This window comes from Pseudophryne corroboree, chromosome 3, assembly GCF_028390025.1.
Source record: "Pseudophryne corroboree isolate aPseCor3 chromosome 3, aPseCor3.hap2, whole genome shotgun sequence".
NCBI classification, from domain to species: Eukaryota; Metazoa; Chordata; class Amphibia; order Anura; family Myobatrachidae; genus Pseudophryne; species Pseudophryne corroboree.
In genome coordinates this window covers 642,964,319-642,992,162 of record NC_086446.1, presented here as the reverse complement: position 1 = coordinate 642,992,162, position 27,844 = coordinate 642,964,319, and the positions used below count along the sequence as shown (strand labels likewise).

The window sequence follows — 27,844 nt, the reverse complement described above, 5'->3', positions numbered from 1 at the left end:
TGATATGGGTTGTGCACAAAATCAAAATTGATTCTACAGGGGGCGTGGCCTGGAGGCTGACTGAATAGGCTGCACTGCATATGAGCTCCCAGGGATCTGGGACTTAAAGATTTCAAATAAGCCTCTATACACGCAAATCTTTGATCTGCAAGGTCAGCTCTAGGCTCTACCCTGGTGGTGCAAGCGGGGAGTCAGTGCTGCGGAGTCGGGGAGCCAGTTTTCTGGCTCCTGCGGACTGCGGCCTGCTCCTTGCCCTGAAGCCGGGGCCTCAATTTCTGGATCATCCCCGGACGTGTGGGCCTCCACCCCGAGAACGTTTGAAGTGCCATCCGAAACCCTGCTACCGCTGCAACAGCAGTCTACACAACCCGAGGCTCCCTCCCGCCCGGCAGACTTACTTCGGGACCGAAGATTAGCGGGACCTCGCGCGCCGGAGCCTGGGCGGCGGCCATCTTGGCTCCGAGTGAAGAGAGGACATACAGCGGAGAGCGGCGGCGCGACGGAGGTGACTGGCGGCCCCCGGGAGGACGCGGCTGGCGGCCCTGACCCGGAGGGAGGACCGAGTCAACCACCGCTGAGGAGTCCCTGCTGGACGCCCGTCGGACAGAGTGACAGACGGACCGCTGAAGCACCCGCGGCCCCCCCTCTGTCTGCCAGTAGAACACCATCCACTCCTGCAGGTACGCTTTAATAACCCAAAGAATCACTCTCGGTGTGCTCCTGGGCCCAGGAACGAGAGCGGCCCAAGGAGACAACGTAGACCCTCCTCCCCGCCGCCCGCCGGGCTCGCCCTGGGTCACTTGAAGAGCCTGTGGCCCCCCGCGAGTCCACCCACGGCTGTGGGTATCACGCAGTAGCAGACAGCGAATCCTACACGGCCTCCTATCCCCAGAAAAGTTGAAGGCTGGGGCTGGAGGTGGATGCCCAATATTAAAAGGCTGCAGGGGCTAATTTAAGGGACCCGGACCCCAGCAATACCGACACATCCCCCTCTCTGCCTGGATCCTTCCCCTGGAGAAAGGCTGCACCCTTATACCAGAGCTTGATTATAGCGGGAATTATTCCCCCTTGAGCTACAATAACCCCAGATCCTATAAAATCGGCAGTCCTAACCCGAGTCTCCCTGGAGCGTTAGAAAGGTGGAGGCTGGAGCTCTCCCCAGAATCTCCTGCGTGTACAGAGAGGATGGATAACTTAACACCTATGTCAGCCCTGCTTATGCCAATGTAATACAAGAGGACTCTCCCACCCCTGCCTTTATCTACGTGATGTCTCGTTGGTCTCTGAGACAGTGGAGCCTTCTGATCATTACAGTCCTGTGTTTGAAAACGCTGACCTTTCCTCTTCGGGGCCTTATTATGCCTACAAGACGTAACAAACCGTCAAAACCTGCGCAACAGCTGTCATTTTTCAAGTCGTCTCCGAAAATGCCTGGCTCCAAAGTCGTCGGGGCCTCTACAAAGGGTGCAGTCCCTCAGACCTCTCCCCAACTGGAGGTACCCCTTCCCAAAGCCGGAACTGCTGCGGGCCTGGACCGAGTAGGAGATGGAGAGGCCCTTACGGTCGGTACTATGAAGCTACTTCTGTCCCGATTTAAGGAGGAGGTTGCGGCTGAGTTCCGTACCACATTAACGGCGTGTCAACAATCGATTGACGACCTGGGCGGTCGCACAGACCATTTGGAAACTAAAATGGAGGAAGTTGTGGGGTCTCATAACGGCCTATTGGACTCTCATGATGCACTGGAAGCGGAGGTAAAGCTTTTGCGAGATAAAGTCACAGATTTGGAAGACAGGTCGCGCCGTAGTAATCTCAAACTACGTGGGGTCCCCGAATCGGTGTCACACAGCAGTTTACACGACTACGCCGTGGCCTTGTTTAAGGCGCTTTTACCTAAGTCCCCACCTGCAGACTTCCTAATAGACCGGATACATCGGCTGCCGAAGGCCAGAGCGGCCCCAGGAGAGGCCCCTAGAGATGTCCTAATGAAACTACACTACTTCCACGTTAAAGAGGCCTTATTGAAAGCGTCTAGACCATCGTCTGACACATCCTCAGCCCTTCAAGGACTTCAACTCTTCGGTGACCTGTCTGCTGCCACCCTTTTCAAAAGGAGGTCGTTTCAACCGATCACTACGGCCCTCAGGAAGGCGGATATCCCATATCGTTGGGGTTTCCCTACCAAATTGCTGGTCCCCCGAGATGGCTCCACTGTCTCTATTTCTTCCATAGATGAGGGAACGAAATTGCTGAGATCATGGAACATTGTTGATCCCGCGGCGGACCCCTCCCCCCATCGACTTCAGCAGGACTGGTCCTCGGTGAAGTGAGGAGGCATGCTCTGAGCCGGAATGTTTCCTTCGCTAATGTGCTCCTACTGTTGTGACTCCAGTGACTCTTTCGATAGGGGCAAGGTGCCTGACGCCTGCCCTGACATAGCGGTTGTTTTTTTTTCTTCTTCTTCTTCATTTTTTAATTTTCATTGTGGGCCTGTTGGTATAGCTTTAGGGCTTGTTATACAGAAGGAGTCGCTAGACTGAGTCTAATGTTAGAGTTATGTGTTCTGTTCCCTTGTTAGTATGTTGTTATCCTACTCTATTTGCCCTGAAGATTTAGATTGCACACTTGGGCATTAATTTGTTCATATACTATCGAGATATTCGCAATTTCTTTAGATTACAATATAAAAATATGGCGGCAGGTGGGAGTGCTGCCACTAACCCCCCCTTTAACCTACACAGCCGCCACAGTATGGCGACTGGATGTGATCTCAAGAGAGATCAATTTAGTTTCGTTTTTTTTATTTTTCTTATGTTTTTCCTCATGTCTTCTGTTTTGTTTCCCTCCCCTTCTCAGGTAGATCAGCTTAAACACAGAAATAAGTTAGCGGAATTACTAGCCCCATTGGAAGCAGATTATGGTTAAGATAGTTTCTATTAATGCCAAAGGCCTTAATTCTCCCCAAAAGCGAAGAGTGGCTTTGAATTATTTTCAGAAGCTTAAAGCACAGGTGGTGGCGGTGCAGGAGACACATTTCCAGAACCAAACCCCCCCCCCCCTCTTCACTAATTCACGATACCCCCTTTGCTATACTGCAAACGGACCCACTAAGAGAGCTGGAGTGGCTCTTCTTATAGCACAACACTGTCCATTCGTTCTGTCCTCTAAATGTGAAGACCCTAACGGGAGATATCTAATCTTAGTGGGTCAACTAGATAATGTAGAGACCACTCTGGTCTCTTGCTACGCCCCTAACACCAAACAAATCCCATTTCTTAGAACCTTTTGTAGAGTGCTCCAGGAGCATACTAGGGGAGCCCTCTTGATCCTTGGAGACTTCAACATGGTGCTGGACCCCACTATAGACCGTTCCCGTCCAACCCGAACCCTGCGTAGCAGTCCGTCCCAGGACCCCTCAGGCAGATTTAGTCAACTTCTAGCTGAGTATGAGTTGTATGATGTCTGGAGAGCCAAACACCCTGCAGAACGAGATTACACTTTTTATTCCCACGTACACAGTTCATACTCTAGAATAGACCTAGCCTTAGCGGATAAATGGACCCTAGCGGCCATTAATAAAGCGGACATATTACCTATGACTTGGTCAGACCACTCACCACTGGTTGTAGTTTGGGATATTAGTAAGAGGGTGGTCCCACATGGTCCATGGACACTGGGTTCATGCCTTCTTGCCCGCCCTGAGGCCCGCCAGACCGTCCAGCAATCCCTAGACCTTTATTTGGAGACAAATTGCCCCAAGGATACATCCATCTTCACCCATTGGTGCTCCCTGAAAGCCGTGGTTAGAGGCTCCGCAATCCAGATAGCATCCAGAATTAAAAGGGAATATAGAAACAGACACGCCTCGGCCGAAAGAGAAGCTGCCCGTCTGACATCTGCGCATAAAATTAACCCCGATAATAAAGCCCTCTTTAAACAACTACTTGCCGCCCGCGAAAAAGTAAATACATTTGCCTTAGCGGAAGTCCACCGCAATCTGCAGCGGCTCCACCAACAATACTATAGGCTTGGTAATAGAGCGGGACGTCTGCTGGCGCGTAAATTGAGGGGGCGCAGAGCAAAAGAACGCATACAAGCAATTTATACATCCTCGGGAGTAAAAGTAACTGATCCAGGTGAGATAGCTAATGCGTTTGCTGAATATTATTCGCAGCTGTATAACCTTAGAAAAGACTCTGGTACCCCCCAGCCCACTCCGGCAGACATAGCTAAGTTCTTAGATGGACTGTCGTTGCCCACTATTGATCCTCAGAATCGCGAGTCCATTAGCTCACCCTGGGTACTCAAAGAAGTCTAAGCAGTCATAGACTCCTGTCCAGTAAATAAAGCCCCAGGTCCAGATGGATACCCATCTAACTTTTATAAAACATATAAAACAACTCTTGCCCCGCTTTTATTGTCGGTTTTCAATGAAGCTTCGGAATCTACATGTTTCCCGAAGGAAATGTTGGAAGCCCGAATAGTTACCATCCCTAAACCGGGCAAATCTCCTACAGCGGTTCAGAATTATCGCCCGATTGCACTGCTGAATACCGACCTTAAATTATTTGCTAAGATGGTCGCAAATAGGATAGCCCCCCTTTTGCCCAGCTTGATTAAGTCAGACCAGGTGGGCTTTGTAATGGGCCGGCAAGCATCAGACAACACACGCAGAGTAATAAACTTGATTGAACGCTGCCAGGCCCGAGACGAACCTCTCTTGCTCCTTTCCCTGGATGCAGAGAAGGCATTCGATAGACTCCACTGGGACTATCTAAAGGCCACCCTGGGCTGCTTTGGGTTTACGGGCAAAATACTAGACTCCATACTGGCTTTATATTCCTCACCCTCGGCTTCGGTTTTCACCAATGGGTGCATCTCCTCTACATTTAATATAACTAATGGGACTCGCCAGGGTTGCCCCCTGTCACCCCTCATTTTTGTGCTGGCTGTCGAGCCTCTGGCGGAGCGGATCAGGAAGTTAGACTCAATTGTTGGTCCAGTGATAGGGGGAATATCACACAAAATCTGTCTCTTTGCCGACGATATCTTAGTATGCCTAAGAGAGCCTGAATCGTCGCTGCCACATTTACACTCCCTCTTGAACTCTTACGCAGCTGTCTCATACTACAAGTTGAATACTACTAAGACTGAGGCCCTCCCTCTGAATGTGCCTGACAATACTCTTAGACGTCTAAAAAATTATTATAAATACGCGTGGCAACTCAGATCACTTAAATATTTAGGCGTCCATATATCTAGGGGGCGGGATTTAATGGGGTGTAACTACGACCCTCTCTTTCGGGCATTTGAACTATTTATCAAAGACTGGATGATGCAGGAGGTTTCTTGGGTTGGACGAGTTGCAGCCGCAAAGATGGTCCTCCTACCTAAATTGATGTATCTTTTCCGAACCATCCCCAGAACCTTCCCTAAAGATATTTGCAATAAGTTTAACCGATTGATAACCAACTATGTCTGGGGAGGCTCAAAGCCGAGAATAGCGAAATCCACTTTAATTGCGCCAAAATGTGCCGGTGGAGTTGCATACCCAGATCTAGAAAGATACCATAGTGCGTGTTTACTCGCCCAGGCCAGTGATTGGCTCTCCCAGAGCACTCCCAAACCATGGGTATCCTTAGAACAGAATGCTGTATCCCCCTTTACATTACCAGACCTGTTCTGGTTGCCTACCACCTCAATCCCCGCTGGGGCAGCTGAATGCTCCGCGGTCCAGGTAACGATGCAGATGTGGAGAATGGTACTTAAATCTCTCCCTGCTGGCGCTCTGCCCTCCCCCCAATTATCTCTCCACACCATAGCCCTACTGATCCCAGATCTACATTTGCACCGTTGGAGGGACTTGGGCATATCCACCCTACAGGATGTCCTAATAGACGGTGTTTTAGTTCCCTTTTCCCTACTCCAGGAACAATTTCAGGTGCCTAAACAAGATTTTCATAAGTATCTGCAACTGAGACATTGGCTCCAAAGCTGCTCCCCCAACCGAGCCCGCTATACCGGTCTCCCTAAATTGCTGACCTCCCTTTTATTGCCTAGCGGTAATAAGGGAGGAATTTCCAGATGGTACCAATATCTGGTGACTGAATCCCGGCATGGGACTTTCCCCTCTCAGATTAAATGGGAGAAAGACCTCCCTATGGCCTTCACCGAAGATATATGGAAAGCGATCTTTAGATCTTGTTTCAAAATTTCCAAGTGTGTAAATCACTGCGAAATGTATTATAAATTGGTCCATAGGGTTTATTTTACACCGGAGAGGTTACACAAGATTTGGCCTGATGTCTCCGCTGGCTGTTGGAGGAATTGTGGGATGGTGGGGAATATCCTTCACATATTTTGGTCATGTCCAGCAATACAGTCGCTCTGGAGGGAAGTGTTCCTTTTCATCTCCCACATATTAGGAGTAACCCTTACACCTGACCCCCTGTTAGCACTCTTTCACTATTATTACGGTGAAATGTCGAGTCAAGATAGGTATCTTTTAGGACACATTCTCATAGCATCCAAGGCCGCTATAGCCTCCAAATGGAAGTCGGCAGTCGTTCCCACTTTATCAATGATAGTGCAAAAGGTACATCAACATTATGTGTTCGAAACTGCTGAAGGCACCCACTCTTCGGAGACTATCCCTATTAGAAAGAAATGGCTTAAATGGTCCCTATATAAGGAGAGACCGGGCCAAATTGGTACCTCTGATACACCAGCTGACATACCTGACCTCTCTGTGCTTCAATCCCCGATCCATATTGATTAGCTTGTTCCGCGATGCAGACCTTCTGCCCTTCATCACATTATATCATTGCTGTATTATGATCCCCCTGATACCTACCTCTCCTTCCCCTTGTCTTTATTAGTTATGTTATGTATGTCTTCTCCCCCCTTTTTTTTCAGATTACATTTGCCAATTTATTTGTAATTGTAATGTGTTTGAAAACTCAATAATAAAAACGTAATATAAAAAAAAAAAAAAATTGTTTCTACAAAAGAAAGTAAACAGCTGTCTAAATATCTACATTCCATATGAACTGTTGGAAGCAAAGAGTCTCAAATATACAACTTGATTCGAAACAAGTGATTCTTCTGCTACAAAAAGTATTAGTATAATATATACTCCTATTTGGAATGGAATAGAGACATTTTACATCTGAATCAGAGCTGGTATTCTTTGTATCAATGTACTAAATACTAAACTGCTACACTCAATATTCAAGTGAAACAGTGTGAGGTAATTGATTACAGCTGGAGGCTCTGTGCAGCAGGGGAGTATTAAGTGGTATAGGGAACAGAGTTTTATGGTATGATTGTTCATTGATTAGGCCAGTATTTTAAATACCAATATTATAAATGTATGCAAATTAGCCTTCGAGATGAGAATGGTTAATGAAAGTTTAATGATAACAGAATAAATTAAATAAATTTGTATTTTAATAAGAAATCTGGTAGCGCTGTCTGTATTTGTGTTTTTTTTCTGTGGTAACTGTTTTTTGCAGGGGGTGGAGAGGTCCCCCAGCTCTGCAGTGAGCTGCATCAGATTTTTATTTTTTGGGACACACACGTTTATTACAACTGAATTTAACTATCTTGTTAGCGCCAGGGGACTACTTGATTGTAGGTGTTTGTTTCTGAAGTTTCAGTAATGCCTATAATATCATACATGATGGCTTCACGCATCAACAAGAAGCTTCGGAGGTATTGTGCCAAGTCCAGGGACCCTCAGGCTGTAGCTGTGGACGCACTGGTGACACCGTGGGTGTTTCAGTCGGTCTATGTGTTCCCTCCTCTTCCACTCATCTCAAAGATATTGAAAATCATTAGACTGAAAAGAGTGCAGACAATACTCATTGTTCCAGATTGGCCTCGAAGGGCCTGGTATTCCGATCTTCAGGAAATGCTCACAGAAGATCCGTGGCCTCTTCCTCTCAGGGAGGACCTGTTGCAACAGGGGCCCTGCGTGTTCCAAGACTTACCGCGGTTACGTTTGACGGCATGGCGGTTGAACACTTGATCCTAGCTGGGAAAGGCATTCCGGAAGAAGTCATCCCTACTCTGATGAAGGCTAGAAAGGAGGTGACGGCGAAACATTATTGCTGTATCTGGAGAAAGTATGTATCTTGGTGTGAAGCCAAGAATGCTCCTACGGAAGTTTTCCATCTGGGCCGTTTTCTCCACTTTCTACAGACAGGAGTGGATATGGGCCTAAAATTAGGCTCCATTAAGGTACAGATTTCAGCCTATCAATTTTCTTTCAGAAGGAATTGGATTCTCTCCCAGAATTCCAGACTTTTGTAAAGGGAGTGCTGCACATACAGCCTCCTTTTGTGCCTCCAGTGGCACCATGGGACCTTAACGTGGTGTTACAGTTCCTAAAATCTCACTGGTTTGAACCTCTTCAAACGATTGAATTGAAATTTCTCACTTGGAAGGTGTTCATGTTGTTAGCCTTGGCATCTGCAAGGCGGGTGTCTGAATTGGCGGCTTTGTCTCACAAAAGCCCCTATCTGATTTTCCATGTGGATAGAGCTGAATTAAGGACTCGTGCTCAATTTTTGCCTAAGGTGGTTTCATCGTTTCATATGAACCAACCTATTGTGGTACCTGTGGCTACGAAGGACTTGGAGGATTCCAAGTCCCTTGATGTAGTCAGGGCCTTAAAAATATATGTAGCCAGGACGGCTCGGGTTAGGAAAACAGGCGCTGTTTGTCCTGTATGCAGCCAACAAGGTTGGCGCTCCTGCTTCTAAGCAGACTATTGCTTGCTGGATCTGTAACACGTTTCAGCAGGCTCATTCTACGGCTGGATTGCCGGTACCAAATTCGGTTAAGGCCCATTCCACTGGGGAGGTGGGCTCTTCTTGGGCGGCTGCCCGAGGCGTCTCGGCATTACAGCTTTGCCGAGCGGCGACTTGGTCGGGTTCAAACACTTTTGCTAAATTCTACAAGTTTGATACCTTAGCTGAGGAGGACCTCATGTTTGCTCAATCGGTGCTGCAGAGTCATCCGCACTCTCCTGCCTGGTCTGGAGCTTTGGTATAATCCCCATGGTCCTTACGGAGTCCCCAGCATCCTCTAGGATGTAAGAGAAAATAAGATTTTAAACCTACCGGTAAATCTTTTTCTCCTAGTCCGTAGAGGATGCTGGGCGCCCGTCCCAGTGCGGACAAATTTCTGCAAGGCTTGTATATAGTTATTTCTTACATAAGGGTTATGTTACAGTTAAGATCAGTCGTGGGCTGATACTGTTTTGTTCATACTGTTAACTGGTTGCGTATATTCCATGTTATACGGTGTGGATGGTGTGGGCTGGTATGAATCTTGCCCTTAGATTAACAAAAATCCTTTTCTCGTACTGTCCGTCTCCTCTGGGCACAGTTTCTCTAACTGAGGTCTGGAGGAGGGACATAGAGGGAGGAGCCAGTGCACACTCATCTAAAGTTCTTTATAGTGCCCATGTCTCCTGCGGAGCCCGTCTATTTCCCATGGTCCTTACGGAGTCCCCAGCATCCTCTACGGACTAGGAGAAAAAGATTTACCGGTAGGTTTAAAATCTTATTTTTACATCTAGTATCTATCGATCTATCGATCTTTATACGAATTTAAAGTGTCCTAATTATTGCCTGATAAAATCGGTTGCATTTCACAAGTGGCGCAGTATTTTTGAAATTTAAATTGAATAGTATAAATCATTTGGGGTTGTAACGTACAACAAAGAGAGAGAGATATTTATGTTTTAATATATTATTGTACCAGAGATCTGCTCTCCTGTCAAGCTATAGAGCGCAGATTCAACAAGTTGCCTGTTAAGTCTTTCATTTTTTATTTTTTTTAACATCTGAGTCTGTAAAATGCTGGAAGGTTTTAACATGTTGTATTACTGGCTTGTCTGGCAGTGAGTTAGGTTAAACGCCTCTAATGGAGCTTATCAGCCATTATCCCTTGCACAAAGCTTTACACCTACTGTTCTAAATCCTGATTTGGGTATTGGAACACGGTCAAACATAATAAGCCTGCAGGGAACTAATTTTCTTTTAGAGAAATTTTCACAGGATTGTTTGGATGAGTCGCATGTTGTCCAGGCAGTGTTTATTTACTTTTTCCCGTTTGTTCTATGATGTGTGAAAATGAAGACTGCCAGCCAAATGCGAATTTGCTTTGGTTTAGATTATTTTGGCAGTTTATTTTATAATACTGTCTGAAATGGCAAAATGCAGCACTTATTAATCCTCTTGTCTAATAGAAAGTTTTTTTTATGTAAGTTTAGAGAAACTGGATATTCAGTTCAGTTATTAAGGGTAATAATTGTAATTCTAATTTAATTGCATCATAAAGTGAAGGCAACTCTCTCAAACGAAGGTTTCATTTAACATGTTTTACATTTGGTGAAGGTTAATAAGACTTCAGTATTGCATATCCTGCATAAGATGGTAAATGTATCGTACTAGCATCCGTAGTACGTAGTCATGAGGGGCAGTGATTTTCAACTTTTTTAAACTCGTGGCACACTAAACAAGATTTTAAAATTGCCAATGCACACCATTTTTTTTAAATCAAATATAATACATACAATAAAAAGTATCAACATATTTAATATGTTTAAATTTTGTTATTTATCTTAAAACTAGTAGAATTAAATATGTTCTACTTAAGAATATCTCTCCCCCCCCCCCTCAGTAATTCCATACACCTGCCCCCCCTTCCATAGCAATGCCACACACTGCCCCCCCATAATAATGCCACACACATGCCCCTCATATTTCCGCACACCAGCTCCTCCCTTAGTAATTCCACACACATACGCCTTAGTAATTCCACACACATACGCCTTAGTAATTCCACACACCAGCTTCCCCCTTAGTAATTCCACACACATATGCCTTAGTAATTCCACACACATACGCCTTAGTAATTCTGCACACCAGCTTCCCCCTTAGTAATTCCACACACATACGCCTTAGTAATTCCACACACATACGCCTTAGTAATTCCACACACCAGCTCCTCCCTTAGTAATTCCACACACATACGCCTTAGTAATTCCACACACATACGCCTTAGTAATTCCACACACCAGCTTCCCCCTTAGTAATTCCACACACATACGCCTTAGTAATTCCACACACATGCCCCTTAGTAATTCCACACACCAGCTTCCTCCTTAGTAATTCCACACACATGCCCCTTAGTAATTCCACACACATGCCCCTTAGTAATTCCACACACATGCCCCTTAGTAATTCCACACACATGCCCCTTAGTAATTCCACACACATGCCCCTTAGTAATTCCACACACATGCCCCTTTGTAATTCCACACACATGCCCCTTTGTAATTCCACACACATGCCCCTTTGTAATTCCACACACATGCCCCTTAGTAATTCCACACACATGCCCCTTAGTAATTCCACACACATGCCCCTTAGTAATTCCACACACATGCCCCTTAATAATTCCACACCCCAGCTTCCCCCTTAGTAATTCTACACACCAGCTTCCTCCTTAGTAATTCCGCACACCAGCTTCCCCCTTAGTAATTCCGCACACCAGCTCCCCCCTTAGTAATTCCGCACACCAGCTCCCCCCTTAGTAATTCCGCACACCAGCTTCCCCCTTAGTAATTCCGCACACCAGCTTCCCCCTTAGTAATTCCGCACACCAGCTTCCCCCTTAGTAATTCCGCACACCAGCTTCCCCCTTAGTAATTCCGCACACCAGCTCCCCCCTTAGTAATTCCACACCCCAGCTCCCCTCTTAGTAATTCCACACCCCAGCTTCCCCCTTAGTAATTCCGCACACCAGCTTCCCCCTTAGTAATTCCGCACACCAGCTTCCCCCTTAGTAATTCCACACACCAGCTTCCCCCTTAGTAATTCCGCACACCAGCTTCCCCCTTAGTAATTCCGCACACCAGCTTCCCCCTTAGTAATTCCGCACACCAGCTTCCCCTTTAGTAATTCCGCACACCAGCTTCCCCCTTAGTAATTCCGCACACCAGCTTCCCCCTTAGTCATTCCGCACACCAGCTCCCCCCTTAGTAATTCCACACACCAGCTCCCCTCTTAGTAATTCCACATACCTACACCCCCCACTTAGTAATTCCACATACCTGCCTCCAGCCCACATAATAATTTGTGACGGTGGGACCTCACCAGGCAGCCTGGAGCAGCAGAACAGTGTGTGTGGGCGGGTGGGAATGCGACATGCGGTGATTGACCTATGACTCGCCATAGGTCACGGGCCGGCTGTCGTGGAACGGAAGTGCAGCGCTGGACGAGCAGCCTTACATATCTGACTGCCAGTAGGCTGCTGCTGTGGGAGTCGGGACTTTCTGGCGGACGGCAGGTGGGTGTGTGTGGTGGTGGGCGGCGGCACACCGGTGGCAGACAGTCGGGACTGTCTGGCGTGCGGAAGGCAGCGATCTGGCTGGCGGCAGGCGGGTCTGTGCGGCGGCTGCACACCTAGCAGCTGATGTGCCGCGGCACCTCAGTTGAAAAAGGCTGATGTGGGGGTGCCCATTGATACTAGTATATCTGGTAAATGCTTCTATTCAGAGTCACCTGCTGCTTAGCACTTGTTGATCATGTCTCTCTGATACACTTGTGTCAAGATCATTTTAAAAGGTTCTAATGAGAACTTGTAGTTTCGCCATCTATTCTCTTTAACAGAAACATTTGGTTACTGTAGCTGACATACAGTCCATAGCTTTATCTACGTAAGTAGAATAAGAATCTGCACTTGACATCTATAACCATGTTAACCATTAATTCAAGCAATCCTTTAATATTCTCTCCCTATATTTAACCTGGAGATGCCTTGCTTAAGTATGCCACATTTGTTTTCAAAGTTGGATACAGTTGCTTGTTTTTTTGTATACATAACCACTCTACACATTTCAGACTGTATTTTTTTGAATAGTGTTTTTATTCGACAACATAATTGATACAGACATTTCAGTGTACACTGGGAAACACAATTGACATTGTACAGTACACTAAACCATACACCTGCCCAAGGATGTACATATACAGAAGACGTTCCCAGTATTGCTGTTCCAGTGCATCCTTCCCACAGAATACATTTATTCTGAAGTCCGTAAACAAATCATGATCCACATACTTAACATTTTAAAGGTTTTCGCCCCGAACCATTATTGTAAATACCCCATCTAGTAGGCCAGATATAGCCTTCAGACTGTATTTTAATGAGATCACATGGCATTTCAATTACCCTATATCTATTACAATACGCATGTAGAAACCCAGCAATTAACTCCTGCTATGGATCCTGCTTCTTGTCGCCTTTAGCTAGTAGAAAAATTGCACTCTTTTGGTTTGCGTTAAGTAGATATTACTCTAGATCAGGGATGGCCAACCAGTCAGAGACAAAGAGCCAAAAGATCTTGTTAGGTACATCAAAGAGCCGACATCAAGCCGAAGGCGCGTGTGCAAAAATGGGGTGGGACCTTGTGCCTGCTGGGCTACACCCCATGGTATAAAATACAATGAAAATGCCAAATACACGTAAAATACATTTTTAAAGCAAGAATAAACATAAAATACATTGAAAATGACACTTCCACATAAAATAATTAAAAAATCCAGATCCACATAAAATATATTGAAAAAGCCATATTTACATAATACACTTCAGCTCCCCAATGTGTCACTCCAGCCAGCACCCCATTGTCTCTCCTGCCAGGATTCTCCTTGGTCACTCCAGCTAGCTCCCCGCTGTGTCATTCCTGCCAGCACCCTCCTGTATCACTCCAATCAGCTCCCCCATTATGGCTCTCCTGCCAGAATCCTTCTTTCACTCCAGCCAGCTCCCCCTTGTGTCACTCCAGCCCACCCTCATATGTCACTACGGCCCAGTATCTGGCTCCCCAGTTTTCAGTCACCGTAGTGCTGCTGTGTGTCTGGTTGGAGAGCACCAGTTTCCAGGATCTGTTGTGGTCAGGTGACTGAGTGTCGGGAGCCACATTTGAATAAAGAAAGAGCCGCATGCGGCTCAAGAGCCACAGGTTGGCCACGGCTGCTCTATAGTAGTTACAGAAGGCTTATTTATGTATTGGTGCTCCTGGGATCCACCTCAAGAAAAAGAGAATGGGTGCACATGTTTGAGGTCTAAGAGGTAATAATTTGAGCCAATGGTTTATTTAAGGTTTAACATCCTATTAATATGGTTTAATATGCGGTTTTACCCACTTAACTGGCTCTGTCAAATCAAATGCCCCACTGTGTCCCCCAGTTTTGGATGATAAAAAAATACATTACTTTTAAAAGAATACAAATATTAACTTATTTGTGTTTATTAAGATGCCCAGGTTGAAAGCTTTGATCGCTTCAGCTGTGGCTGCTGTACGCCAGTCTATGGGCACTCTTGTATATATATATCTACATAGTAAAAATGCTACATACAGATATTAAAATAGGATTTTAATACCTACCGGTAAATCCTTTTCTCCTAGTCCGTAGAGGATGCTGGGGACTCCAAAAGGACCATGGGGTATAGACTGGATCCGCAGGAGACATGGGCACACCATAAAACTTTTACTGGGTGTGAACTGGCTCCTCCCTCTATGCCCCTCCTCCAGACCTCAGTTATAGGAACTGTGCCATGGGGAGACGGACATTTCGAGGAAAAGGATTTTTGTTAAACTAAGGGTGATATACATACCAGCTCACACCAAAAACACACCGTACAACTGGAATAGCAGTAATACCAGATAACAGTATGAACGAAAAAAACAGCAACAAGCTGAACATAACCGATACACAACCATCGTGTAACCAAAAACAACAACCAACAATACAACCGCAAGTAACAGTACGCACTGGGATGGGCGCCCAGCATCCTCTACTGACTAGGAGAAAAGGATTTACCGGTAGGTATTAAAATCCTATTTTCTCTTACGTCCTAGAGGATGCTGGGGACTCCAAAAGGACCATGGGGTCTATACCAAAGCTCCAGACCGGGCGGGAGAGTGCGGACGACTCTGCAGCACCAATTGAGCAAACAGGAGGTCCTCCTCAGCCAGGGTATCAAACTTATAGAACTTAGCAAAAGTGTTTGAACCCGACCACGTAGCTGCTGAAGTGCGGAGTCCCCTCGGGCAGCCGCCCAAGATGAGCCCACCTTCCTGGTAGAATGGGCCTTTACTGACTTCGGCAACCCAGCCGAAGAAGGAGCGTGCTGAATTGTATTACAAATCCAGCGAGCAATAGTCTGCTTGGAAGCATAATTTCCAATCTTGCTGGAAGCATACAGGACAAACAGAGCCTCCGTTTTCCTAACGAGCCGTTCTGGCGACATAAATTTTCAAAGCTCTTACGACATCAAGAGATTTTGGGACTTGCCACAGCATCCGTAGCCACAGGTACCACAATTGGAATGAGAGGAAGTGGAGGGAACACATATACCGACCGAAACACCCACGGAGTTACCAGGGCGTCCACTGCACTGGCTTGGGGGTCCCTTGACCTGGAATAATACCTCGAAAGCTTCTTGTTGAGGCAAGACGCCATCATGTCTATTTGAGGAATTCCCAAACGCCTTGTCACTTCCGCAAATACCTCTTGATGAAGAGCCCACTGTCCTGGATGGAGATCGTGTCTGCTGAGGAAGTCTGCTTCCCAGTTGTCCACGCCCAGAAGGAAGACTGCTGACCGAGTGCTCACGTGCTTTTCCGCCCAGCGGAGAACTCTTGTGGCCTTTGCCATCGCTGCTTTGCTCTTTGTTCCCGCCCTGGCGGTTTACGTACGCCACCGCAGTTACGTTGTCCGACTGAATCAGGACAGGTAGACCTCGAAGAAGGTGTTCCGCTTGCAGAAGGCCGTTGTAAATGGCTCTTAACTCCAGAACGTTTATGTGGAGACAGGTTTCCTGGCTTAACCATTTTTCCTGGAAACTTCTTCCTTGTGTGACTGCACCCCAACCTCGGAGACTTGCATCTGTGGTCAGCAGGACCCAATCCTGGATTCCGAACCTGCGTCCCTCAAGAAGGTGAGAACTTTTCAGCCACCACAGGAGAGAAATTTTGGTCCTGGAAGATAGACTTATTTTCCGGTACATGTGCAGGTGAGACCCGGACCATTTGTTCAGCAGATCCCACTGAAACACCTGGGCATGAAACCTGCCAAACGGAATGGCTTCGTAAGTCGCAACCATCTTCCCTAGCACTTGAGTGCATTGATGAATCGACACTCTTGCCGGTTTCAGAATCTCCTTGACCATGGTCTGGATTTCCAGAGCTTTTTCTGCCGGAAGAAACACTCTCTGTAGTTCCGTGTCTAGAATCATGCCCAAGAAGGGCAGCCGAGTTGTCGGAATCAACTGAGACTTTGGCAAATTTAGAATCCAACCATGATGTTGCAGAACAGTCAGGGAGAGTTCCATATTTCTTAGCAACTGCTCTTTTGATCTCGCCTTTATCAGGAGATCGTCCAAGTATGGGATAATTGTGACACCCTGCTTGCATAGGAGTACCATCATTTTCGCCATCACCTTGGTGAGGACCCTCGGGGCCGTGGAAAGCCCAAACGGCAATGTCTGAAATTGGTAAGGACAATCCTGCACCGCAAAGCTTAGGAAGGCCTGATGAGGAGGATATATCGGGACGTGTAAGTAGGCATCTTTCCATAAAATCCCCCCCCTTCTAGGCTGGAGATCACAGCTCGAAGAGATTCCATTTTGAACTTGAAAGTTTTCAAGTACAGATTGAGGGATTTTAGGTTCAGAATCGGTCTGACTGAGCCGTCCGGCTTTGGCATGACAAAGAGGCTCGAATAGAAACCCCCCCCCCCCTGTTGAGACGGGGGAACCAGGACAATGACCCTCTGTTGACACACAGCTTTTGTATCGCAGCATTTACTACTTCTCTTTCTGGAAGAGAAACTGTCAGGGCTGATTTTAAAAAGCGGGGGGGGGGGGGGGCGGGCATCTCCTGAAACTCCAGTATCTCCAGTTTGTACCCCTGGGACATTATGTCTGAGACCCAAGGATCCAGGCCCGATTGAAACCAGACCTGACTGAAGATTCGGAGACGGCCCCCCACCTGCACGGACTCCCATAGGGGAGCCCCAGCGTTATGCGGTGGACTTGGCAGAGGCGGGGGAGGACTTTTGGTCCTGGGCGCCAGACACAGCAGGCGACCTCTTTCCCCTTCCTCTACCCTTTGAAGCGAGGAAGGACGAGTCCTTTCCTTTTTTGTATTTATTAGGCCGAAAGGACTGCATCTGATAATGGGGCGTCTTTTTCTGTTGTGCGGGAACATAAGGAAGAAACTATGACTTACCCGCAGTAGCGGTAGACACCAGGTCAGCAAGGCTGTCACCAAACAAGACACTACCTCTAAAAGGGAGAGCTTCCATGGCTTTCTTGGAGTCGGCATCAGCATTCCATTGATGAATCCACAGCGCCCTCCTGGCCGAGACTGCCATGGCATTGGCCCTTGATCCCAAGAGGCCAATATCCCTCGCCGCATCCTTTAGGTAATTTGCAGCGTCCTTGATATAACCAAGAGTCACAAGAATGTTATCCTTATCAAGGGTATCCATGTCAGATGCTAAATTATCAGCCCACTTAGCAATAGCACTACTCGCCGACGCCACCGCAGGCCTGAGGAGTGCACCAGTAGTGACGAAATTGGCCTTCAATGTCGTCTCCTGCTTGCGATCCGCCGGATCCTTGAGGGCAGCCGTGTCAGGAGACGGAAGCGCCACCTTCTTGGACAGTCGGGACAGAGCCTTGTCCACATTGGGAGAGGACTCCCATTTCTCCCTGTCGTCAGAGGGGAAAGTATATGCCATAAAAATTCTCTTGGGAATCTGCCACCTTTTGTCAGGCGACTCCCAAGCCTTTTCACAAAGAGCGTTCAGTTCATGAGAGGGGGGAAAGGTCACCTCAGGTTTTTTTTCCCTTATACAAGCAAACCCTCGTATCTGGAACAGCAGGCACTTCAGAAATATGTAAAACATCTTTAATAGCCACAATCATGTACTGAATACTCTTAACCAATTTCGTGGAGTGGAGGTCCAGGCCAGCGTCTCCACATGCACTGTGGAGAAGAGAAAATGGCGCTGGTAAGCTGTGCGGATAAGCCCCGCCCCTTCCCGGCGCGCTATAGTCCCGCTAAAATGTAAAATATTATACTGACGGGGGTACATACACAGTGGCCAGGCACCCCTAATATGTATATTGCCAGTGTAAAACAAGGCTCAAGTAACTTGCTGCCCAGGGCGCTCCCCCCCAGCACCCTGCACCCTGCGAGTGCCGTTGGTGTGTGGGAGCATGGAGCGCAGCGCGACTGCTGCGCTGTACCTCCGTACTGAAGTCTTCTGCCGTCACTGAAGTCTTCTGTTCTTCTAATACTCACCCGGCTTCTTTCTTCTGGCTCTGTGAGGGGGGTGACGGCGCGGCTCCGGGAACAAGCAGCTAGGCGCACCAAGTGATCGAACCCTCTGGAGCTAATGGTGTCCTGTAGCCTAAGAAGCAGAGCCCTTAACTCAGAAGAAGTAGGTCTGATTTCTCTCCCCTCAGTCCCACGAAGCAGAGAGCCTGTAGCCAGCAGGTCTCCCTGAAAATAAAAAAGCCTAACAAAAAGTCTTTCCAGAGAAACTCAGTAGAGTTCCCCTAGTGTGTTTCCAGTCTCTCCTGGGCACAGAATCTGAGATCTGGAGGAGGGCCATAGAGGGAGGAGCCAGTTCACACCCAGTAAAAGTCTTATGGTGTGCCCATGTCTCCTGCGGATCCCGTCTATACCCCATGGTCCTTTTGGAGTCCACAGCATCCTCTAGGACGTAAGAGAAATATTAATATAGAACACAGTTTGAGTAAAGTATTCCTGAGGTGTGTATGTAGATCATGAGATGTGAGCTAGATGTAGGGTACAGTATCTCAAAGATTTGTAGGGTACCCAATTATAAATGATGTCACTTATCCCTAAAGGATAACATTGGTATTTACAATGATTACTATAAAACTTTATCCCTGTGATCCCACAATATACAACGTGTTGTGCTTGTCAGATTTGACATCTCTTTGTACTAAAATGCACTATAAAGCAATAACGTTTGTGGTTTGTAATAAGTACACGGACTTGCATGTAGATCCAGGCTGTGCATAATACTAAATAGATTATATTTGATTCTCAAGTGTTTGATGAACAGGAGAGGAGGGGTAAAATGTGATAGCTCTTAATGCTGTCGTGTTTATCCAAGCTTGTGCGTCTCCTGCTTTCTTGGCCTTTTCAATAAAACAATCGCCTTATGTATCCCATTAAGGGATTGGATATGAGAAAATGCCTGGAATATGTCTTGGGAGGGGGGGCGACTTTTTTAAAATGTATTTACACTTCGGATGGACTCTTCATTTCACATTGTCACAAACAAAATGACAGAAATTCTGTGAGCTCTGAAGGAAATATGTAAAACGAGGGGAAACCAAACTAGCTTTTGATTTAGAAAATAAACTTAGAGATGGCAGCGTGTGGTAAGGGTTTAGTCACTTTACTGTCCATTCAGTTGTGTGCAGTGTTCATGCCCTCGCGAGTAAGTACGGTTCGATGCCGCACTCACGATATTGCTGGATTTGCACATTTCTGTTTGTAGCCCTCGAGGGCTACGTGCAAAAAAACAGTGAGTCCTGGATGAGACTGGGCTGCGAGTCCCTAATTAAATTGGTCTCATAATCTCATTGGGCTCTGACCATATACAAAGTGCACTGCAAATAGGGGTTGGGGGCGGGATACTGGTGGTCAAAATACCAACATCCTGACTGTCTGAAATCCCGACAGGGAAGCAGGAGGGCAGCTAACCCTAATCCCCTCCCTCCCTGCAGCCTAGCCCTCCCTCCCCGCAGCCTAACCTTAACCGCAATGGGATACTTGGGATTCTGGCATCTGCATTCTGACTGCTGGTATCCTGAGCACCGGAATCCCAACAGCATCCCGCAAATAGAGTAGGTATCTGGATCCGTGATCCCAATAAACCCATATACTTTTTTAATTTACAGTGTATGTGGGCCAAATTAAAATATGCCAGGATCTCTTTTGCGAGTAAGATTCTATTACTTATTCAGTGTTTTGTTGTTTCTAAACCACCATATGCATTACAAATAATAATGTTTGATTACTGTACCCACATTGTTTTCTCCCTACTTAAGGTGATTGTATAAATTCTCTGCCACATTACTAGGGCCCATTTTGTCAGCAGCCAATAAATGTATCAAAATATTTTTGGAAGTAACCAGAACATCTGGATAAATCTCATGTGAATATGTGAAGAACGTACAATTTTGGTAGAGCACTGGTTGGAATGAAGACATAGCTAATCACTGATTCAGTGTGGTTTACCGGCGAATGGGATGCCGGCTGTCAATATCACGACAGTGGCATCCCACCCCTCCAGAGTGCCTGCAGCGGTGCGAGCGCAGAGAGTCCTCTTGCGGGCTCACTGCGCTCACCATGCTGCGGGCTCGGTGGCTCACTGCGCTCACCACGCTGCGTGCTCGGTGGCTCACTGCGCTTGCCACAGGATCTTTTTCGACTCTATGGGTGTCGTGAACACCCACGAGTGGGAATAGTCCAGGATTCCGGCTGATGGCATTGTCAACTGTCTGGATCCGACACCTGTATCCTGACCACCGGGATCCCGACAGCCGCAAATTAAACGTATCACCAAATCCCTGTGCCAGCATGCTGCTCATATGTGGGTGGAAGTGGACTGCTGGCAAGAGTGGGCATCTGTAAGGTGTCAGAGCTCTGCATCTTGCATATGATTTACTCTGTGGTTTTCTGGTTGATCTTAGACTTTTTTTTTTTTTTAGGTCTATTTATGTTCAGGTCATTTGTCTTGAAAGTTCCTCTTGTCAGTGTCAAACCAAGTTACTTTTTGTTTTTAATTTTTATTTAGTGTTTTTTTTTTTTTATATGTGCGCTAAGGTGTCTTCAAAACAAGACTCTACCTGTGCTGTAAGCACCTGCACCCATGTTAATGAATGCTGTGGAAATTGCTGCAGAACTGTTAATTTCCGAGCATATGATTTAGGTACATAGATGAGCAATACATCAAGCCATAATGTGTACAGATGTGTCCACATGCACCTATTCTTGAATTGCACCAAATAGCCCCCTTTAGTGCGCCACAAACTATAAGCGGCCTAAGCCTCAAAACTGAGGAGAAGCTAGGGTAAGAAAGCAAAAGAGCTGTCAGATATGATTGACCCGTGCCTTGCATTGTTATGCTTAATCTGAGATTTGGTACCAATTCCTTTCCTACATAAATATTAATCCTAAATATGAACTAAAATGCTAAATTTAGTAAAGTGCACAGCACTGGAATTGAACTAGTCGTCTTATGTCGTAAGACGCAAAAAGGATAGATGTTTGAGGGCATATGATGCTTCGTTATTATGGTTTCACAGGAATTTTTGCCATGTATCCCTTATCTGTTTGTGGGATTTTGCATTCCTAGTTCCATATTACAACAGTAGATGGCAATGTTTTACCGGAGATCTGTCTGCTGGTTACAGTACTGAATCTTGTATCAGTAGCTGTTCTCGTAGAAAGGAAAAATTTACTTTGTGTATTTAGTGACTTGACCAAAACTACACATACACAAAATGTTTATTTGGTGCAATTTTGTTATAGGTTTATCATATTGATTCTGATGGATACGAAACAGAAAACCAGCACTATGGACGGAGCTTAACAAGAGATACTGTAAAAGATGGTGAGTTGCTTCTCATTTTCTCTTCACAATTGGGGTCAATTGGAAATGACACACTGTTTGTTGCGGTGTGTATTTGATGCGTCAGTAGTTCCAAAAGGCATCTTTGCTAAACTTAAAACATGTCCCTCCTGGGTTGGGTATGAAATGCCGGCTGTCGGGAGGCTGACGGTCAGGAGACCAACAGCTGCATCCCTGCAGTTGAATTCCTGACAAGTGACAACCCTAACTCCCCCTCCCCACACCCTAAAACTAACCCCCGTCGCCATGGATCCTAACCCTCCCTGAGGGTGCCTGAAACGAACCCAAACCCGCTCCACTGTCTCGAAGATCCATCTGTTATTCTCAATCCACACCAAGCGGTCAGATGGCAATTGTTATGAATACCCTTACGCATTGGAAGAGAGAGTGTTGTGATATAACGTTCCCAAACATCAAAAAATGTAGTCTCACACCTTTCCTTTTCAAACATGGTATCCATCCTAAAGATATGATGAAGTCTTTTTTTTTTTTTTTTTTAATATATATATATATATATATATATATATATATATATATATATATATATATATATGTGTATGTGTATATATATATATATATATATATATGTATATATATATGTATGTATATATATGTATATATATGTATATATATATATATATATATATATATATATGTATGTATATATATATATATATGTATGTATATATATATATGTATGTATATATATGTATATATATATATATATGTATATGTATGTATATGTGTATATGTATGTATATATATATATATGTATATGTATATATGTATGTGTATGTGTATATATATATATATATATATATATATATATGTGTATGTATGTATGTATGTTGAAAGATAAGCCCGGCACTCTGTTTGTAGTCCAGATTTTGCCCCGGTGCCTCCAGTGTGTCAATCAATAGTAAATAAAGGAGTCTGCGGCACTCAAGGTCTTATCAAAAAGCTGATTGTTATTGAAACATCAAAACAGGGACGGATGTCCCTGTTTTGATGTTTCAATAACAATCAGCTTTTTGATAAGACCTTGAGTGCCGCAGACTCCTTTATTTACTATATATATGACCCACTCAGGTGACAACGAAAAAATGTATTCTCTGCATCTCATTTAACTGTCCTTCAAAAAACCCTAATTATGGGCAGTCTCATAGGGCATTCGGAATACAGTATCTATCCGAGGAACTTAATCCTATTAGAAATTATCTATAAGGAGAAAGATAAGTTATATGTATTATAAAAAAACAATTCTTGATACATGCTAGAAGATAAGTTTGCAAAAGACAGTAATGCTGGTTACAGATGGTAAGATTTTGGCTATGTTAAGATATCCTACACTATTTACATTGGAATTCCCTGAGCTCATGAACAAACGAAATAGTGCATACACACGGTAAGATTTAGCACAAGATATGGCTTCTTACTTTGTTGTGATGACGCAAATTGGATACAATATCTTATGTTAACATACACATGGTACAATATGCACTATATAGTGTACTAGCTTGCTAAAATTGAACTGCATGTTCATCTGACATAGAACGTTGGATCCAACCCACTGCACTATATTGCATACAATATAGGCCCTCATTCCGGGTTCGCTCGCTAGCTGCTTTTAGCAGCATTGCACATGCTAGGCCGCCACCATCTGGGAGTGTATCTTAGCTTAGCAGAATAGCGAACGAAAGATTAGCAGAATTGCGAATAAATATTTCTTAGCAGTTTCTGAGTAGCTCGAGACTTACTCCTACACTGCGATCAGCTCAGCCCGTTTCGTTCCTGTTTTGACGTCACAAACACGCCCTGCGTTCGGCCAGCCACTCCCCCGTTTCTCCAGACACTCCCGCGTTTTATCCTGGCACGCTGCGTTTTTCCGCACACTCCCAGAAAACGGTCATTTTCCGCCCAGAAACACCCACTTCCTGTCAATCACACTCCGATCACTTCAACGATGAAAATTCTTCGTTCGGACGTGAGTAAATCTACTAAGTTTTGTGCTAAAATACTTAGCGCATGCGCGCTGCGTACCATGCGCATGCGCATTTTTGCCTTAATCGCTCAGTTGCGAAAATCGGCAACGAGCGACCAACTCGGAATGACCCCCATAGAGCATACACCTGGTGTGACATAGTGCACTTCATCGCACTCTAGCCAGATAGTATAAGGAGAAAGATAAGTTATATGTATTATATTGTAAAACAATTCTTGATACATACTGGAAGATAACCGTTTGCAAGAGACAGTATAAAGCACAGGAGATCTTGATTTGAGAAAGCAGGAAAATGAACGAACTACTGTCCTATGCCTGATTGTGAAGCAGTATGGTCAACAGGGATTTCCGGAGATACAGAATAAGATACGGCTTTTTTGCAAGAAGGACCACGCCGTATTAATTTGTCTAAGGGATTATTCCAGTCTGTATCTGGATGATAGGTCGATATTAATTCGGCTGACATTCATTAGGTCAACCACAAATGGTTGACATGCATTAGGTCGGCTTTTAGCAAATGGCAGACATCTTTTTTTTTGGGGTTTTCCCATTAAAAAAAACATGTTTTTTCATACTTTACCATCCATGGGGACTACAATTGGGAATAGTAACCTGTGTTGAGGGCAGCTGTAGCAGAGCGAGGCACATTGCCCGAAGCATGTCGAGCAAACGCAGTACACTGGGGTACCATGTGCTGTGAAAGAGAAAACAACACAGAAAAAAAAGGAAATAACTGGTCGACCATTTGTCCCAGTTGACCAATAGAGGTTGACCTAATCACTGTCAACCTAATTAAGGTCGACCCTGTGATCCATACCAATCCTAGTCTGGGTCCCTAAATTCCCTAAACAGCTCTGGTTACTTTTAAAATTACTCTGTGGGGGAATTGAATTGTTTTGGGAGTATTCCTAATTAGTGGATGCCTGATGGAGCAATTTAATTATTGCTCTGATTGGGAGCAAATGCTGTGGGTAGCCACACTTCAGCTCATAGCCCCTTGTGGTGATCAGAAAGGTGGGTGCGTAAACTGCCATTGGGGTTCTCTAATCAGGACTTTAAATGGGTTTAACGGGTTGGGCACGAGATCCTGGCGGTCATAATACTATTTGAAATGCCGACAGAGGTTCAGGAGGCAGCTAAGCCTTCTCTTTTCACTTCCCCCTTACCCTCCATCCCTGCAGCCTAAACCTAACCCTCCCTTCCCGCAGCCTAATTCACCCCTGGATACTTGCATTCGGGATTCCAGCGCTGGCATTTTGGGTGTCAGGAACCCAGTGTTTTTGGTAGCAAGAAGCCATAAATTTACTGGGTGACCAAAACAATTGAATTACTCTGTTGTGTGCTCCTCTGGCATTGCAACTTTTCCCTCGCACTCCATAGAGGTGCAAGGGAAAGCTCGCAGTGTTGGCACCACCGTAAATAACTGTTGTGTGCGGTGATGCCTTGCAACTTATTGCTTGGATACCCTCTAAATATGTAAAATCAGTGTATAATACCTGTGCCATTTGTCTGACTTTAAGAAATGAGTTCTCTCATTTTTGGCACACCATATAATATGGGCACTATCCAGTTTTCTACAAACAGAAGAATAGGTACCAGCTGGTAAAATGAGGCACTGCAGAGCAATAATAATAAATCTTAAAGTAGTCAGCAGTTGGACAATGTGTATTTGGTTAACGGTTATGTTTTGCTGGTCATTGTTAATGGATTCATAGATTTTATCAGCCGTGAACATTATGGTTTGCCTCCATTATGTAGGGGTATTCAGTTGTCGGAGGGGAATTCAATTAAATGGGAGAAAATGGGACTTTGTTTCATGCACCACCAGAGCAAGTCTGATTTAAAATCATTACTTTTAGGAAAAATTACTGAGACTTGCTCTAGCACCCCTGAGGAATAATTAAACAATTAGAAGTTTTCAATTATCTTAATTAGACTGTAATTACTCACCTTCTGTAGAGGTGTTTTCTACATCCTGCATCGAGAGCCAGGTCCATTTTTAAAAAATTGGATACTGTGGTAATCCAAAATTGGGTGTGAGGTAAGCAAGGTTTTTACCTCTCTAAACCTCTCTCCCAGTTGTTTCCACCCCCCTATAGAGTCTGTATTTTAACTGTAGTGCCTCTACTGGAAACTTTATATTACACTTAATATGTCCTGTTTGTTAGCTTTGAAGCAAAACTCTTGTATTACATGATGGGTCAGATAAAATGCCCATAACACACACACACACACACACACACACACACACACACACACTCTCTCTCTCTCTCTCTCTCTCTCTCTCTCTCTCTCTCTCTCTCTCTCTCTCTCTCTCTCTCTCTCTCTCTCTCTCTCTCTCTCTCTCTCAAAGAGCCTGTTTTGTTTTGCAGGTATGTCAAAATTCTTCAATAACGGTTATCATCTGAGAAGAGATGCCGTCTCTGCCTGCCTCCAGAAAGTGCAGAGCATTCTGCAGTGGTTTGAGAACCAGGACACCCTTAATTTTTATGCAAGCTCGCTACTCTTTGTTTATGACGGTTCTTGCCCACAAATAACAAGGAGATCCATTGATGGAAACGTCTTTGAGAAGAGAGTTATTCCTCAAGAGCTTTTTACAGATGAGGAGGTACTGGAGTGTAATAATAACATTAGTATGTTGAGATCTATGGAGAATGGGAGGAATGAGGAATCAGTGGAGAAAAATCTGTCTAGAATTTATGCTGTGCACAAGAAGACGTGTCCCAAGAGACCACACAGCCAAGCATTTATGGAAGGAGAGATTTTGGACCAAGACAAAGCCTGGAAGAGTCACAACCGTATTCCACCAGAACATCTCAATGGAAATCTTCTATCTAAACTGGAAAATGTACTTTGCCATGTTTCAGCAGAGCTGAAGGAGAGCACGCAGGTCGATGTGAGAATGATTGATTTTGCCCATGTGTTTCCAAGTAATGAAAAAGACTTTGGCTATATTTATGGATTGAAGAACTTAATTGAGGTCTTGCAGAGCATTTTAATTGAGTAACTTTTAAATGTAATTGTGAATGGGAGCCAATGACCAGATAATCAAGAATATTTGCACTCGTAATTGTGGTAATTTTTTTTATCTCTTCTCCTTTCTATTGTGGTGAAATTGATTTTCCTCTTTCTAATATTACTCAGGAAATTTCAGGCGATACATAAGGCATTAGGGAACATGTCCATTAGTTGAGGGTTAGCAAATAGGAATGCTGTTGCATCAGTAGTAGAATAGACCTGAAAACATGGGAATATAATGTTGCCTTTTTGACATCCATTAGATCTGAATTTGGGACCATTCTTACAAGACACTAATTTACCTAAAATTGCCCATTGCTATTTTCCATGAAGATGAAACTGTGCCTTCTCACAAAAGTCACACTGTTCTCGTAGTCTCAGACCAAAATTAATTTTCTAACCCGAAAGTGGTACGGAGTGTAACAAGCTGAAATGAACCTTTGCTGTTACATAATAATGGATCTCAACATAGTTTATAAGTAGACACTTGGGGCAAATTAAGTGCGAGATCTGGAAGGAGCCTCATGTTATGGTACTAAAGCATTGCTTATTTTGAGCTGTGAAGAGAAATTATGAAATGTTTAATATCTGGAAATGTGTGCATCCTTGCATTACACACTACTCCCATGGGATTTAGTGCTTGATTTGAATCTGCCTCATTGTGTTCATTAAACCTTCCAGGAATAAATATGGAAAAGCTCTTAGTAGAGGATATATGTGAATATGTACTCATTTTCAAAGTGTAATTGTCTCTTACACGCAGCATCAGCTATTGCTAGCAGAACCAGTGTGATAATACAGTTTATCAAGTTACTATACCAAGTTGACAATGCAGGTGCCTCATGCCTCGATTACAGTGCTTGCTAAAGTAGTCACCCCCCCCTGTGCATTTTTCATGTTTTGTTGCCTCACAACCTGGAATTAAAATGGATTGTTTTAAGGTTTGCATCATTTAATTCACAGAACATGGCCTACAACTTTGAAGATGTTGTTGTTTTTTTTTTATTGTGAAGCAAACAACAAATAGGACAAAATAACAGAAAACTTCAGCGTGCAT

The 27,844-nt window shown here is 44.9% G+C and overlaps 1 protein-coding gene across 1 annotated transcript in view; it reads left to right on the top strand.

Annotated features, from left to right (window-relative positions):
• The window catches only part of IPMK (inositol polyphosphate multikinase), an 83,417-nt gene extending 55,926 nt beyond the window's left edge, over window positions 1-27,491 (top strand). Inside the window, exons 5-6 of the mRNA XM_063961741.1 lie at window positions 21,668-21,749; window positions 26,142-27,491. Of these exons, the coding sequence (XP_063817811.1) occupies window positions 21,668-21,749; window positions 26,142-26,776 (717 nt within the window). The 3' untranslated portion in view covers window positions 26,777-27,491. The remainder of the gene's footprint in view (window positions 1-21,667; window positions 21,750-26,141) is intronic.
• Window positions 27,492-27,844: the final 353 nt, after the last annotated feature.